Genomic DNA, 17396 nt, shown 5'->3' with positions numbered 1-17396 from the left:
ACATTTTTGATTTTGAATAAAGACTGGTCAAACACTAACATTTTCCAAGGTTAACTGCAGCTTTCTGAAGCTCCATCATATGGTGAAAGATGACAATTTAAGATTCAAAGATAACCACAGACCTCTGCATTTCAATATCTGGGTTTAATCAACATTCACACAAAAAAAGATACACAAATATATACATACTTAATTTTGATTCCCTGATGTAAACCAACATGTAAGCATTAGTACAGTGCCGAACAGATAAGTCGTCATCATGACCTCCATAATTGTGTTCAATTGCTTCTTCCTTTGTACATCTCGATACAACATCATCATCAAATTTACACCACTGGGGGGAAAAGTGAATTATTTAAAGATACAAAAAAAGTATTCTTGACTCAAATTAACTCACACCTTAACTGACTTAAATTACATGCAAGAAATGGGAACTCTTTTTTTTTTTTTTTTTTTTTGAGTGACTGAAATATAAAACTTTTTCTCCAAGCAATAGAATAATTTTTTTAAAAATATCCCACTGGTTCAACATAAGTTGTGCAACCTTCTATTTTTACAAAAAATAAAGAGGGCCTTAAATTTCTGATGCTTTATTAATTAAATATTTGAGCCTGTTTTATGAAAAACAGCAATCTTTAGCCAAACTATTCAAATTATTATTTCCTTAACAGAATCTGATCTGTTATCCAAATATATTTCATTACTACCATGAAGTTCAGATAGCTGATGCTGATTTATTGTTGTAGAATGATATATAAAGCAAGTGGTGCACGAAAGTATCCAACTACTACTTGTAAATTTTAAGCATACTGTGGCAAATACGAAATAAAACATCCCAAAACTTCATCCTTATCTGTAAACTATCTGTTGTGAAAATTAAAGGGGAAATATGAAAAACAAATTTACATTGAATCTTGGCTTTCTCCTCTTAAATATAAACAATTAACTGCTCAAAAACATTTTATGGTGCACATAATGCAAATATCTCAAAGAAAGATGTACCTGACCGATAAACCTCCAGTTATATTTAGTCATCAGAATGGCCTATCTCATAATATTAGGAGAACATCAGAGGGAAACAGAGTGTTGAATCAGAGATGTTAGAAACACTTCCCTAACTTTTTCCTGGATTTAAATATATGTATTACAGACAGTAAAGACATAAGACATGCTGGGCAGCCTCCTTCTGCACACACTTTTGGAGCCCTAGTATGTATGTGTGTGACTGGAAGGATTCCCCTAGCTAAATTATTTGGCCACAAGCCAACCAACAGCAGACAAGCATGAGCCTGCTCCTCCTTAAGTGGGCGAGAGACCCCTAATGCCTCTAACTGTCAGTACCTTCACTAAAACAAAAAAAGATGAAGATTTTTTGTACAACTTAAGTTTCCCTAAGTCTGTGGGACTAGAAGCTGAGTGAGAGAGGAACAGTTTAATAAACTCTGTCAAGAACAAGCATTGTATTGGAGAAAATGAACTTAGTTTCAAAGACAAGTATTCTAGTATCCCCACTCCTGGAAACCAAAAGGTTCCTAGGGCAACTCTAATCAGCAATAGGAATCTTAATTGCAGGTTTCTGAGTTGCTCCATGACAGAAGCTTCAACGGCCTCAAAAGACAGAATAAGACACCCTCTACAAACAAAATAGTTTGGTTGCTTTTTCAATACTTACTTTGCCATCCCCTTTAGGATTTAAGTAAACAACATAATGTCCGCCATGGTTATCTCCACTATGTACTAGTACTGCATGAAGGATGTAATTTGCAGCATCTTTAGGGTCTGTTTTTTGTAAAAATTCATCAAGTGGCAACTGCTCAGGAAATTCAAACCTAATTTTAAAAAAAGTTAGGTATTTTTACTTGTAGTTAAGAGAATAATACTCTTATGCTGAAATGTATTTACACTTATAAACTTCACTAAAGAAAGTTACAATACATAACTGAACAAGTCAAATTACAACATCATTTTTATCTGAGATTAACTGCAACGACTGGGTAAAGCAGCATATTTTACATTGTTAATATGGGATATAAATAATCTTTGTATACACAAGGGACCAAATTCTGCTCTCAGTTACAAAGCAGTGTAAATTCAGAATAACTCAGCTGAAGTCAAGAAGTTACTCTGGATTTACCACAATGTAAACGAGAACAGAATCTAGCTCAAAAACCCATTCCTTGCAGGTGCTGCAAGACTGCAACTGCTAAATGAGATACCTTTTGACTGGAACGCTATTGTTATTTTGCATCAGACCACACTACACAACATTCTCCAATTATTGTAACGTATGGATTTCCTCAATTTCCTTTTTTGCTGGAAAATAGTAAATTAATTTGCAAACAGAACTGAAGTATCCAGAACTCATTTCATAGAGGTGTACCTGGCTGATACAAAATCCACATAAAAGAAAGTACAGGTTTTTTCAAACTGCACATCTACTTGTGTTATGAATGTCCTGAAATAGAGCGTGTGTGTGGTGGAGCCAAAAGAAAAAGTGACGTGAGTAGGGGAGACCCAGTAATTCTGTTTATTCGTGCAGCAGGAATTTGGTATGTATTAAAAACAGTGGCTTACTACACTATTGCAACTTCTCTTATTTTTGTGATACCCAAATGATGTAAACAAGGTTCTATATAAAATTGCATCATTTAAAAAAACTAAACAACTTGTTAATTATTTCATATCCCAGTAAATGGTTAACAATGGATATTTAATAAACAGCTGAATCTGTCAATCAGAACACTAAAAATTCATAAGTCACAATGCACATTATCAGAACTATTTCTTGGGAGCTTTCTTCAGCATATGTCTTCATGTACCTCTCCCTGCTGGTGTCAACTGAAAACCCAAAAGCCAGACTTTGGGCAAAATAGTTTCCATATCATATTTCAACAAGTTCAAACTTTATCATGGCAAAAGAGTTACCTATCATTTATCTTGATGTTTTGGTCAGTTTGAGGGTCATACATAAATCTCATGAGCTGAAGATGTAACACTGGTGGCAATGTTAGGAACTTCACACCTTTCTCTGCCTCCTGTATGTTTGAAAAGAATGCAAGTTCAGACTCTAAGTTTGTCTTCTTAAACTACTCAAAGAAAATCATTTTTACCCATAAACTGCATTTCTCAGATTAGTTTGTACTACATGAGCTTTCATCTACACCACACAATAGACAGATAGGGGCAACAAGGATGTTTCATAACTTTTTGGTACTTTGGTACCCTCTTGAGCTTCCCAGCTGCTACTGCAGTAGCACTTAGAACAAAATAGTTAATTATTTAAAAGAAGAGCAATAAGTAAGGCAAATGCATCATAACATCACAATGAACTACTAAGAATAAATGAACAAGTAAGTTGTCAATGAATAAAAAAAAATGTATATAGATGCAATATAGCACCAATGAAACTTCTAAGTTCAAGAAGGTTGATCCAGCTAGTGCTGGAAGATTGCTGAGTGAAAGGTCCTCCCATTATAGCTAGCTTTTCTTTTTATTTCTTGCTATTGCAGTCTTGGGAGAACTCAGGTAAAACTTGTGACTTCAGGGAGGCCTTACTAAACAGGGAAGATAGAAGAGTCAAGATGCACATCATACAGTGGATCGCCAAAGACACTGTTTTCAGACTACCAAACATAACAAGAGGGCAGTGAACATTACTAGGCTGCAACATCTTACCACAAGAAGAGCATTTACATATTTTTTGTTTTTCCAATTTATTTTTAACTATTATTGACAAGAGTTATGCTTGTTGTAAAAAATATCAGCTTAACCAAACCAGTTTTAGACAAGGACTTCTGCTTTTCACACTGTGGTAGGCAAAGTGAAACTGAAAAGCCAGAGAGAGATGGACTGGTGTAAAGAGATGAATGGCAAAAAAATATTCTGCAACTTCAGTTGGTGCATCTTCCTGTTTGTGGGTGGCATATAGATACACATGCAAATGAAGACTAACTTTACTAAAGTAGTTGAATGGATTGTCACCTTGAAATCAAATATCAGTTGAAAAATAGAATCTAAATTTAAATGCAAGTTATAATTTCTTCTTTGGTAAAAAAAATGATAATTTATAACAAAATCATAGGGAAAAGCAAATTGCATTGCTGAAGTCTTCATTTCAAAGTAACTTAACAAGAATTAACAAAATATACACAAGCTTGCTTAGAAGGAAGCCACCACAACCAGTTAATGCAAGTTTGCATGAATTTCAGAACACTTTTGATCAAGGTAGTTCAACAGCTAGCTCTCATTGGAAATCCTTTATCAAGGATCTGGAAAGAAAACTTGGTACTTCCTCTTGAATTTTATACCTGCAAGCCATGTTCTCCTGCATCGTATTTGTTATCACCATCCAGCTGTTCTACTGCAACATAATCAATGAAGGACTCAAATACTAAGTAAGAAGCAGAAGGAAAAAAACAGAAGTTTACTAAAACAATGTGCAGACTCAATGCAAAAACATTAAAAAGAGCAAAATAATTTGCAAAACTTACTCAAGTCTAATTGAAGATTTCTGTCTTTGTAGAGTGAAAAAATATGTTATATTGCTTAAGAATTTCAAACAACAGATTGAGACTTATTTGGAATTAGAAGGGACAAATATAGATTTTAAAATGTATTTTAAAATGACAGATTTAAAAATCAGGTCATTAAATGGTCTACCAGCTTTCTACATTCACCTTGTGAGTGACACACAGTTACTTACCTGTTCTGTAACTGTTGTTCTTCAAGATGGGGTGCAGATGTGTATTCCTCTCAGGTGTGCACATACCTAGTGCACTGAAGCCAGAGAATTCTGCTCAGCAGTACCCATCAGGGTGGTGCTCGCATCCTCTGTTGCTTGTAGCCCATCCTATGGCTATATAAAGGCAGCACCACCTCAACCCACCCCTTCAGTTCCTTTGCCCCGGAATCTAGGACTAGAGACTCAAAAGCACAGGGGATGGAGGGTAGGTCATGGAATACATGCCTACACCCACATCTCAACAGTTACAGCACAGATAAGTAACAGTCTTTTCTTCTTTGAGTGGTTGCTGACATGTATTCCGCTAAGGTAACTCACAAGCAGTACCGGTAGGAGCTGGGGCTTGGAGTTTATTTAAAGACTGCAGAACTGACTTCTCAAAGTTTGCATTTGATCTAGATACCAAGGTAACAGCATAATGTTTGGTAAAAATAAGTACAGAAGACTGGGTAGTAGCCCTACAAATGTCAAATATTGAAACATCACTAAGAAATGTAATCAATGTTGCTCACTTGGGCTCTCACTGAATGAGTCCTAATTCCTGTGGGGGTGTGGTCTGAGCTACTCCATAAGCTGTTGAAATGCAGGTAGTTATCCACCTGAAAACAGCCTGCCCAAAGATTGGCTGACCTTTGATCTCATCCTCATAAAATACAAAAAGTCGAGATAATGAACAAAACGTTTTGGTCCTTTCCAGATAGAATGCAAGGCACCATCGGACACTTAACATATGAAGACACTGTTCTTCTGCATTTGAGTGCAGCTTAGGAAAGAATACAGGTAAGAAAATAACCTAGTTAAAGTCAAACTGTAAAACGACTTTAGACAAAACCTTTGGATGTGATCTCAAGGAAACTGTGTCTTTGAGGAACTGTGTATACGGCAGCCCTACCATTAAGGCCTGCATTTTGCTGACTCTTCTTATAGATTTTATAGTAACAAGAAAGTCTGTTTTTGGGAAAGGAGAGACAACGGACAAGTTGCTAGCGGCTCAAATAGAGGACACACAAGGACAGCCAGTACACTACTGAAGTCCAACAATGGGACCATTTCCTTCACAGGTGGAAACAGGTGGACTATACCTTTCAGAAATTTCACTACCATGGAGTCTGAGAAAACTGACTTCCCTGGGATTGGAAGATGGAACGCCAAGATCACCACAAAATGAACCCTCAACAAGCTAAGAGCCAGACCCGAAGATTCAAATGCAACAAGTAATCCAAAACGTCCTGAACACAAGCTAACATTGGTTGAATTCCCTTACCAAAAACTACTTCCACCTGGCCAAATATATAGTCCTAGTAGATGGTTTTCTACTATTAAGTCAGACACTCCAAACTGCTTCTGAATATTGCCCTTCCTCCTCATCTTACATGTACCATCCATGCCGTGAAGTATAGATCTCTCAGCACCAGATATGCAACCTGGCTGTGGTGTCCAGTCAATAGTTCGGGAAGGAGAGGAAGAGATCTATGAGGTCGAACCGACAGACTCAGAAGGTTGGAGAACCAACACTGTCTTGGCCAAGTCAGTGGAATAAGAATCAGTTTAGCATGGTCCAACTTCAGTTTGAGGACAACCTGAGAGATTAGAGGAATGGGGGGAAAGGCGTACATCTGGGCCACTCCTCAATTCAATTGGAAGGCATCAGTTAAAGACCCTGGGCTGAGTCCTGCTCGAGAACAAAACTGATGGCATTTTTTTGTTATCCTTTGTTGCACAGATTGACCGATGGGATATCCCATTCCTTGAAGATGGACCTCACAAGATTGCTCTTCAGAGACCACTTGCGGTTCTCAGAGAAAGTTCAGCTGAGATGATCAGCCAAACTGGTTTTAAGAACCTGATAAGCGTGTGGCTGGGGACATATCATCCTGGATGCAAAAGTGCCAAAACTTTATTGCTCCTTGACAAAGCTGATTGAGGCAGACTCCTGTTTGTTCACATATTACATTATGGTGGTATCATTGATAAGTATGTGACTGTTTGCCAGCCGCAAGACGAGCTGGCTGGTTAAAGTTGGAACCAGAGGGCATTCTCTTGTGAGACTTGCGTCTTCTCTTAGAGAAGTCCAGTTGCTTTGCAGAATAAGAAGGTTGTCTGAAATACTGTTGGGAGTACCAATGGAACTGCTGTTGTTGTTGCTGATCCCCATAACAGCAACTTTTAATTGCCGGGGTATAAACCCTTAAGAACTATAACATGGTCCTGGCATCCTTAAAAGAATGTAATGCCTCATCTGTCTTTTCAGAAAACAAAGACCATCGATCAAACAAACATCTGTGATCTATTGCATGTCTGGAGCAATGTCAGAGTTCTGTATCCAAGGAACCCTTCACAGCTGAGGCCATAATCTTAGATGAGTTGTCTGCCACATTGAGTGCTGACTGTAGCAACGTCTTAGACACTATGAGGCCCTCTGCCAGGAAAGACTGTGAGAAGGGACTGATGGGGGTTGGGGCAGTGTCACCCTTACATAAACCATAGAAATGGTTATGAGGTCCAGAGGGCTCAAGCACCTCCCCAATGGGTACTGTTAAGCAACATTCTCTAGCTTTGGGGTGTGCGTGCACATGAGTGGAATACATGTCTGGAACCCTTTGAACCGTCTGCTTGGTTTACTGAAGTCTTAGGTGGCTCTATATTTCTTGCCTTCATGCCAATGACTTGCTCATGTAATTAACAATTAGCAACTGCTACACTGCTTGACTCAGTTAGCTGCTCTCTTGGTTTTTATTAACATCTCCATTTGTATGTAAAAATGGTCTGAGTTACTCAAAAATTCATCTGCTCCAGTTGATCATGCCTATACTACTCCTGGGGGAATTCTGCACATGTGCACAGAATTCATGTATCCTGCAGATTTCTGTGGCCTGTGCTCCCCCTGCCATGCTGGAGCCTCTGCATTTATTTGTTGACAAATTTTTAAATATTGTGCATAGAATTTTTTATTTTATGGCACAGAATTTTTATTTTTTTGGAGCAGAATGCCCTCAGGAGTACTATACTTAAATCATAATCCATGTGACATTATTACTATTGCAGAAGCAACTAATTCAGGGTATTACAAAATATTATGACATCAGAAGAGGAGTTAGTAGGAAAAATAGATGAACTCTTAAAATACAAGATGATCCTAACAAGAAATGAGGGGAAAGGAAAAAAGAAAAAATGGCCAATGCAAGCAGAATCTCTCTAAATCAGGGGTTCTCAAACTGGGGGTCATGACCCCACAGGAGGTCGCAAGGTTATTACATATGGGGGAGGAGGGGTGTCACCCTCAGAGGCTTGCTGTGTGACAGAGGTCACCAGTACAAAAGTTTGAGAACCACTGCTCTAAATAGAAAAATCTGTGAGGTATCTTCATGCTAAGACACCTACTTATGAAATCAAAGGCCTTATTTTCCAAGGTGATAAGCCCTTGCAAATCTATTTGAAGTCAATGAGGTAGGTGGGTGCTAAGCATCTCTGAAAATCAGCCCCAAAATTTAATTTGTGCATACAGAATACATATCACTTACTATTTTTCTTTCCCTTTATACTTAGCTGGATGTCATAATAATCCTCTATTCGTTCAGACCGATAGTCTACGTGTTTGCATTGAATGTAAGACTGCAAACAAAAATAAAGATAGGATTTCAATATGTACAAACAACAGAATTAATTTTAAAAATTTGTTAACTGACTAAATACATACCACCATCTTTCCTCTGAATAATTTAGGGATAGTGCCCTCTACACACGTGCCTTTCATTTTATTTTCCACATTATCAAGCAACTGAAAGAAATTAGATTTGCACTGTTATACAGCCTGAACTACCTTTTTCTGAATTTGTTTACTTTAAGTATATAAATTTAATTTAATTTAATAATGAAACGTTGGGGACTTCACTTTTTCTTGTGCTACTCATTAGTCACTTCTCCTTTCTATTAATCCTTTAAGTTCTCCTTTCCCCCCAAATCCTTTCAGGGCTATCCCCATGCCATTTCCCCTTAGATTTGAAGAACTTTGCAAAAGTGTGTGATGCACTAGAACAGCAGGATAAAATCCACAAGCAGAGTACCTTCAGACTCTTCCTGGAAGGTGGAAAATGGCTATATCACCTGCAATGCATGTAATCTCCAACTGCTTATGGAATAGAAATGGATCTTCCTTCTCAGTAAACAAAAACAGAACAAAACAAAAAAGAGCAGGTGGCATAATGAGGCTACCATAAAGGTGACCTGCAAAATATTTTTTTTTAAATTGGGCTTGTGCCTTTTAGAAGTATCAGGAATGTAACATCTGGACTTCCCTGGTTTTGTTAGAGGACCACTGTGAACACTTTTCATTTAATTTCTCTCCCACCATCTTTATTCATCAAAGAAACAAGGGCACAAATCCAGTAATTATTTTCCTTTCCAAGCCACCTTTAAATGGCATTTCTCCAATGTGACCTTACAAGGAGAGTCAGCACATTTGAAAAGTCTTCTATATTTTGTTTCTAAACTTTGCTTTCCCTTACAAACTGTGTGTCCCTATCCCCCCGGTCCATAAATATAAAGGGCCACATAAAGCTCATGCTATATTTAGAAAGGAAGATACCATGTAAAATGGAACTCTCTAAGCCTTGGTTTACTCTAATCTAAGGAATCAATTTCACTATTAATGGGAATTTAGGCAACACCATGTGTATATGCAGATATCAATAAGAGATGCTGGAAACTTACCACTCGACATAATTCCTGAACATCATGTTGCATGAAACTGTCTAAAGTTTCCCACCTTTATAAGACAAACAAGTAATAACATCACTATATTATAAAAGTGCAGAAATCCAGCATTTAAAAATAATATTCTGATAATTCAATTTTAGAATAAGAGTTTAAATAAACGGTCAGATAAAGGAAGATCTGAAACTGGCATCCTGTATAATTCTACTTTCAAAACCAGATAGACCTGAAAAATGCTGCCCTTTTGTTACAAAAATATTCCATCGAGTGTCCCACTCAAGTGCCTTCTATAAAGGTAAACATCTGCTGTTCCGGTCTTAAAATTACCAGTGCTTGGCACTTAATATCTACATCTTATTCTACTTTCTCTTGTTTTAAGATTGGTGAGGGTCTGGACATAAGAGGATATTTGCAAAAAATGTACTGACAGTTTATTTTTTCTCTGAAAAGAAGTCGCTTTTAGAGATCCTTTGTCAGACTGCACATCTAGACATATATCAAAGGACAGACATTAAGACTGGGATTTTGAAAGTACTCTGTATTGGCCTAACTCTGCTCCCACTGACATCAAACATAAAACAGATGGAAGCAGAGTTAAGTCAAAACTGTGCACTTTTGAAAATCCACCTTAAAATATCACAACTTCTTTATTAGTTTTACTTTAAAGTAGAGGTAACATGAAACAACTTGAGAATTGTTTTAATAATTTCAGAATAAGATACCAACGTATACTTCTATACGCCTCTACCTGAAAATCTCAAAGAACTTTACAAAGATTAATTTAAAGATGAAGTTAACTGAGACACAAAGAGGTTAAGTGACTTGCCCACGGCCATATGGGAAATATGTGGCATACTTAAGACCTGAAAACAGATTTCTTGCCTCTCTGTTCTGGGCTTTAGCCACTAGTCAAATTAAAGACAAATAAAATAGAGAAGGATTAATTACATCTCTATAAATATCTGATTACTGTGTAACATTAAAATGAATAATGCAACACAAGTAGATGTTCCAAATTAGGAACTAATGGGCAGTACTGGCTTCTCAGGTCAAAGACAACACTTGCTACAGTGGAAAGTCAAATCTAGATTCTGCAGAATTACCACACCGCACCTTAAAGTGGGAGGCGAGAGAGGGGCACTGTCCAGCTTGCTGGGGGAGAGGGAATAGTATCTTATGGACAGGAGGGGCAGTGAGGCTCAGAAGTTGCTGCAAAAAGGGGGAGTGGGGTCAGCGAGGCTGACTCATTCCTAGGAACCCCCCAAGAAGGTCAATAGGGAAAAGTGAGTGGCTCTAAGACATGCTTTGCCTGTCCCCAAATATTTCAGAGTCCCCTCTTCTCCAAGTGCCCACACTGGAGCAGAGCTTCTAGACTTCAGAAGTGGAGGGTTCGCTAACAAGTGCTCTCCATTCAGAACTCCCTTTGAACTCGGTGGAAATCTACTACAAAGTCACAGTTGGCATAACAAGCAAAAATTCCCTCTATTACATTGCCTTAAAGAGGAATGTTATAATGCCATACTAAACTTCATTGACCTTATAAGAAAGAAGCAAACCAAAGCTAATAGCTAGTGTCAGACACAAAATGAGCCATATCTAAGTGCTTATGTTGCAGCCAACATCACAGTATTTGAGAGCCCAAGTCTGTTACCAGAAGCAATGACCTTCCACATGGTAATTTTGCATACTTAACCCCTGCACCTCAGTAGCAGTGGCAGATTAATGCACGGGTCTACAGGGCCCATGCCAATTTGGGGGCCTCCCGCAGGAGCCTGGGTAGAAGGGGGGAGGGGGGCCCACTGGAACCGTGGCCCTACCCCGTGCTCCTGGTCTTCCCCCCAGGGCCCTGCCCCTCTGCTCCCTCCCCTGGCCAGGCCAGAAGCTGGAGCTGGGCTGTGGTAAGAGCCACCCAAGGAGCCTGGGGCTGCTGTGGGAAGCCCTCGACCCTTTACCTGCCCTGGGCAGAGGGCCAGAACAGCCCCCGGCCCATGTCCCTATCCCCAGCATTTTGATCTATGTCACGAGAAACCGTGTGGTCAGGGACCGCAGTTTCCTTCAGTAATGTTGTAAGTGGTGAAAATGTGCTGTGGGCTGCCATCAGAGATGCAGCTACCTGAAAAAGATCATACTTGAATATCTGAACCTATTTTAAAAGCCACAGTTGCTTCTATTTGAATGGGCAATCTAGAAAGCAATAAAGCAAGAAACTAGTTGGCTAATACAATGCAACACAAGGAAAATGAATCTCAATTTCTTTATACCATAACTATAAATTTGGTCCCAACACACTGAAAGAAGCCATAATTGTGACGTAAATGCACAAGCACAAAGCAGCAGACTAAAAGGTTTCTGTTGGATCTTGACCTCTAACTTTCATGTGTAGACAAATCCCTAATCTGGAATAAGACAGGGTATGAATTTAAAGAAGATTATCTATTTCTGATCAACTCCATTTGTGGATGCTCTTATTCTGGAATAAATGTGCCTAATTGTGAATTATTTTAATTCACTACCAAAGTGGATTTAGGGTAGATATATTTAGGATAATCTCAGATTTAAATTTATAAATTTGTCAGACCATATTACAACATGGTACTAGACTAAAAAGATAAAGAAACTGGATACTGGGGGGGACAAAATCAAGCAGAAGGAACTAGAAAGGGGTGGATACAAATAAGGTAATTTGTATGATGTGGAACCTCTACTCGGTGCTGCAGATACATATTTCATGTTCTAAGTCACTAAACAGGATATAGTGAGACGTGACAAAAATGGGATGTTGGTACTGCACTTGTGTTCTGTACATGTGAAAAACCTTATCTTGGTCACAAATAAGTTCTACAATGGTCATCAATGCAGAGTCACTAAAGGTTATAGAAAGGCGAATTATTATTTCTTTTGATAGTATATAAATTTGATAAAAAGGGTACCTGTCCACGGCCCAAGACGCCATTTACAAGTTTAAGTACACCTCTACCCCGATATAACGCGACCTGATACAACACGAATTCGGATATAACGTGGTAAAGCAGTGTTCGGGGGGGCGGGGGGGCGCGCGGGGCTGCGCACTCCGGCGGATCAAAGCAAGTTCAATATAACGCGGTTTCACCTATAACGCGGTAAGATTTTTTGGCTCCCGAGGACAGCGTTATATCGAGGTAGAGGTGTACACAATTCCACTCTGTTTTCTGTTTAGCCAAATGCATCATCCACTAGATAAATTATAAAACCAGATCTTTATTGCTGTAGATGGCTGATGGTTATGTACAAGAAAACATTTGAATTTCAGTTCAGCTGACCTTAGTGTTGTCAGTTAGAGAAATGTTTTTATTGGTAAACTAAGAAATATTAATAAAAGTCATATTAGGAAAGAATAACCATGGACCGCTATCAGACTCTTTTCTATACCTTTCTAAGCTATCTTTAATTTACCTTTACACAAAGCAAAGTACTTTTTAGCAGAAATGTGGAAAAGTTTGATTAAGAACTTTGCTATATCCTAAAAAATATTTTAAAGTTCTGACACTTACCCAAAGGATTTTGTTAGCTTTTTAGTTCCTACTGGTTTGTCACTGTGCTGAAGTTCATAGAATACTCTCTGCAATGCTAAAGGAACACTTTTGGATGAGTCATCTCCTTCTGTGGGCATCATGTACACAGCCTAAAAAATATTTAGTTCAATTAGTATTTAAGAAAATGTGTTTAGTGCTCATATTGTTCAATTCAACACTTGTTCCTGCTCAGATTTATTTCATAGACCTAATCAATTAACACAGCAGAATAATCTGACACAAATCTCCTACTGTGGTTTACTGTGAAAACTATTACTTACCTGTATTTGTGGTTCTCCAAAGCACGGCAGATAAAGAAAATCAATTGATTATGCTCACTATAAACTCTTCTAATCATTTATAATTTTTTAAAAAAGTAAATGTGCTGAAGAGTTCAATAATTCCTTCCAACAATGCACCATATACTGTATGTCCATGAAATCATCACAGTAGGATTTGACATATATTGTACAATACTACAACCTATTTGAAAAATGACTTTTTTCCAATTTGGTTTTATATGATTGAAAACTATGTGAAGGTAGAAAGGACAATAACAAAAGTGTGTGTGTACAGTGAGGCACATCAAAAGAGGCTTTGGGGATCAGTGCTAGATCCATTCTTATTTAACATCTTCATTAATCATTTGGAAGAGGGAGTGAACAGCATGCTAACTAATTTCACTGATTACTCTAAACTTGGAAGGGTCAAGAACAACAGAGAAATTATAAAAAGGAACCAAAAGGGATTAGGAAATATGAGCAGGCAATGCGATTCAGTTTAGAAAAATGTAAAGTACTCAGGGAAAGATAACTCCCAAATACAGATATTTAACGGGGGAGACAAATTTAGGAAGCATTAATGTTAAGAGAGAATAGGGGCAATAGCAGAGAGAAAATTAGACAAGAGCTTGTAATAGGATAGGGTCACAAAAAAAAGCAATTTTGGGCAGAAAGACGAAGGAACATCACCTCAAGAAGCAGATACATGATAGACTGCATTCACTTCTGGGCAGCAAAATAAAAAGGTGTAGGGTCTTGTGATTAAGGCACTGAACCAGGATTGAGAAAAACTGGTTCAATTCCTGGTTCTGCCACAGACTTCCTGAGCGACCTCGGGCACGTCACTTAATCTATCCTGTGCCTCAGCTCTGCATATGTAAAATGGGGCTAATAATATTTCCATATATAACTAGAGCACTGGCAAGGCAAATTCATTAATGTTTGTGAAGCGCTCAGATACAGTGGTGATGGGAGCCAGATTAAACAAATTAAACAGATTAGATTGATACAGACAAAATGAGGGAGTCTAGAAAAGAGCAACAAAAATTGTTGAAGAGTTGAGGGACCAATTAAGAAGATTAGAAGATCTGAGGAGGTAGCAGCTAAGGAGAGGAGCCCAATAACAGACTTCAAATATACATAAAATGTAAATATTTAGCAGGACCAGGAATTTAACATGCTACAATGAGGAGAGTAGCAGTAGAATAACTAAAGTAATGGGATAAAATAATACAGGATAATATTCCTGAATTCTGGAAAACTTCTGGACACTGAATCTATTAGACTGTGGAATAGTCTCCACAAGAAAGTGAAAGTCCTATCATACTGGATACAATAAATGATATTGCAGATAAAAATTACAGACAAGTAGGCAACAGTATAAATATGCAGCATGATTCCACACTATCATGTCCCCTCTTCCAGTTCTGATTTACATGATCTGAGTGTATGGAAGAGGACAACTCACCAATTAAACTCCGTATCATAGGGACACTATATGTAAATCAGCATCGTGATGGTAAAGAGGGACTATTTGGCACCTTTGTGCGGTAAACACAAATTATCAGTACTCTGCAGAGTCTCCACTCCAGCACTAGAAACACTGCTGGCTTAGCTACTTCAAACAAGACGACAAGTTATTCTGCTTTCCTTTTTCTTTCCAAACCAGCTACTGATTCAAAAATCAAGAATAGTAGTTCAACAAATTTTGCATCCAGTTACTTCCACCAATTCAGTAATTCAATCTCCTTTATAAAACTCTGAGAAGGAAACATGTACTTTGGGAATGGCTGTGCTCCAAACTTGATAGTAATTAGCAATGGTATAACTGAAGATTAGTATATGCCCAGGTCATAGCACCTAGAATTTTCTGTAAAAGTATCTAGGTATTTATACTGCACTTTTCATTGGTATCCGAGTACCTCACAAAGTAATCCCCGAGAAAGTTCTGGGCAGGGGTTCTCTACCCTCATCACTCAACCAAAAAGCCATATTTTCTAGAAGCATTAACCCTGCTGTCCTGGCCAAATTCCAATTCAGGTATAAGTAAGCCAGAATTCTCCCTCCATTTTCAACTGCAGAAGTTATTTTTCAATTTAATGTTGGTAGCAGAGAGAGCTCAGCACCCTGCAGGTTCAGTCCAGATGATTTATATCACCTTGTTATAAGTCAATCTACCTTGGGCAAAGGTAGTAAAAGAAACAGATCCATGATCTTGAGTCTTACATATTACAGGCTCATAATATTAGCAGTGATTCATGACACTTTTTTAATGTCTACAAAAACCTCCTTTTCACAAAGCACATATAGAAAAATGGGGAGATATGGACTGACACCAGTCACACTGTTTAACCAAAATAAAATATCTATATAAAACCCAATTTTATCAAATGCAGTGCAGACAAACATAAGATAAATCACCAGAACTAGTTTATCAAAACATGCTTTTGGGAAAAAATATAGATATAAACACACACAATATTTAGACAGATAGTGTGTGTGTGTATATATTTCCCCCCCAAAAAGTGCATACTAGGGATTCCACAACCTATCCCAATACTTGCATATCTTTATCGTTAGAAAGTTTTTCTTAATATCTAACCTAAATCTCTCTTGCTGCAGATTAAGCCGATTACTTCTTGTCCTACCATCAGTGGTCAACGAGAACAATTTATCACCGTCTGCTTTGCAACAATCCTGAACATATTTGAAGACAGCTATCAGGTCCAGTCTTTTCTCAAGACTAAATATGCCCAGGTTTTTTAAACCTTTCCTCACAGGTCAGGTTTTCTAAGACTTCTATCATTTTTGGTGCTCTCCTCTAGGCTCTCTCCAGTTTGTCCACATCTTTCTTGAAGCGTGGTGCCCAAAACTGGACATAATACTCCAGAGTAGGCCTCATCAGTGCCAAGTAAACTGGGACAGTTACTTCCTGTGTCATACATACAACACTCCTGTTTACACCCCACAATGATACTAGCCTTTTTTACAACTCCATCACGTTGTTTAATTGTATTCAATTTGCGATCCACTACAACCCTAGATCATTTTCTGCAGTACTACTGCCTAGCCAGTTATTTGCTATTTTGTATTTGTGCTCTTGATTTTTTTCCTTCTTGGGTGTAGTATTTTGCACTTGTCTTTAGTAAATGTCCTTATGTTGATTTCAGACCAATTCTCCAATTTGTCACGGTCTTTTTGAATTTTAAACCTGTCCTTCAAAGTCCTAGCAACCCCACCCATCTTAGTGTCATCCATAAAATTTATAAGCACATACTCTACTTCATTATCCAAGTCATTAAGGAAATTATTGACTAGTAAATACCCAGGACAGACCCTTGCAGGATGCTACTAGATAAATCCTCTGAGCCTGACACTGAATAATTGATAACTACACTTTGAGAATTCCCCCCCCCAATCAATTGTGCAGCCATCTTACAGAAATTTCATCTAGGCCACATTTCCCCAGTTTGCTTATGAAAACATCATGTGGGACTGTGTCAGATAACTTACTAAAATTAAGATATATCATGTCTACTATTTCCTCCTATCCACTAGGCCAATAACCCTCTCACAGAAGAAAACTAAATTGGTTGGGCATGATTTGTTCTTGACAAACCCATGTTGGCTAATACTTACCACCCTATTATCCTCTAGATGCTTACAAATTTATTGTTTGGTAATTTGTTTCAGTATCTTTTCAAGAACTTAAGTTAGACTGGTCTAATTCTCTGTGTCCTCTTTGTTTCCCTTTTTAAAGATAGGTACTATGTTTACCTTTCTCCAGTCCTCAGGGACCTCACCTGTCTTCCATGAGTTTTTGAAGATAATCACTAACAGTTCTGAGATTGCTTCAGCTAGTTTCTTAAGTACCCTAAGGTGAATCTTTTCAGGCCCTGCTGACTTGAATACATCTAACTTATCTAAATATTCTTTAACCTGTTCTTTCCCTATTCTGGTTTGTTTTCCTTCTTCCTTGTTGTTAATATTAATTGTGTTAAGTATGTAGTCACAATTAATCTTTTTAGTGAAGACTGAAGCTATTATTCCTATCCTTCATTCACATCAGGATAATTTCCTGTTGCACCTTTAATATTGCCTCTGAGAAAC

The 17396-nt window shown here is 37.9% G+C and overlaps 1 protein-coding gene across 1 annotated transcript in view; it reads right to left on the bottom strand.

The window, feature by feature from the left end:
* Window positions 1-17396, bottom strand: part of USP7 (ubiquitin specific peptidase 7) — a 98739-nt gene that overhangs the window by 31301 nt on the left and 50042 nt on the right. Inside the window, exons 7-14 of the mRNA XM_024194045.3 lie at window positions 12985-13115; window positions 9452-9506; window positions 8439-8519; window positions 8263-8353; window positions 4308-4390; window positions 2926-3035; window positions 1673-1829; window positions 190-334 (exon numbers count right to left, since the gene is read on the bottom strand). Of these exons, the coding sequence (XP_024049813.1) occupies window positions 190-334; window positions 1673-1829; window positions 2926-3035; window positions 4308-4390; window positions 8263-8353; window positions 8439-8519; window positions 9452-9506; window positions 12985-13115 (853 nt within the window). The remainder of the gene's footprint in view (window positions 1-189; window positions 335-1672; window positions 1830-2925; window positions 3036-4307; window positions 4391-8262; window positions 8354-8438; window positions 8520-9451; window positions 9507-12984; window positions 13116-17396) is intronic.

This window comes from Terrapene carolina, unplaced genomic scaffold (assembly GCF_002925995.2).
Source record: "Terrapene carolina triunguis isolate 2854851 unplaced genomic scaffold, T_m_triunguis-2.0 Scaffold93, whole genome shotgun sequence".
Classification (NCBI taxonomy): domain Eukaryota; kingdom Metazoa; phylum Chordata; order Testudines; family Emydidae; genus Terrapene; species Terrapene triunguis.
The sequence above is the reverse complement of the archived record's forward strand: the minus strand, read 5'-3'. Positions and strand labels throughout refer to the sequence as shown.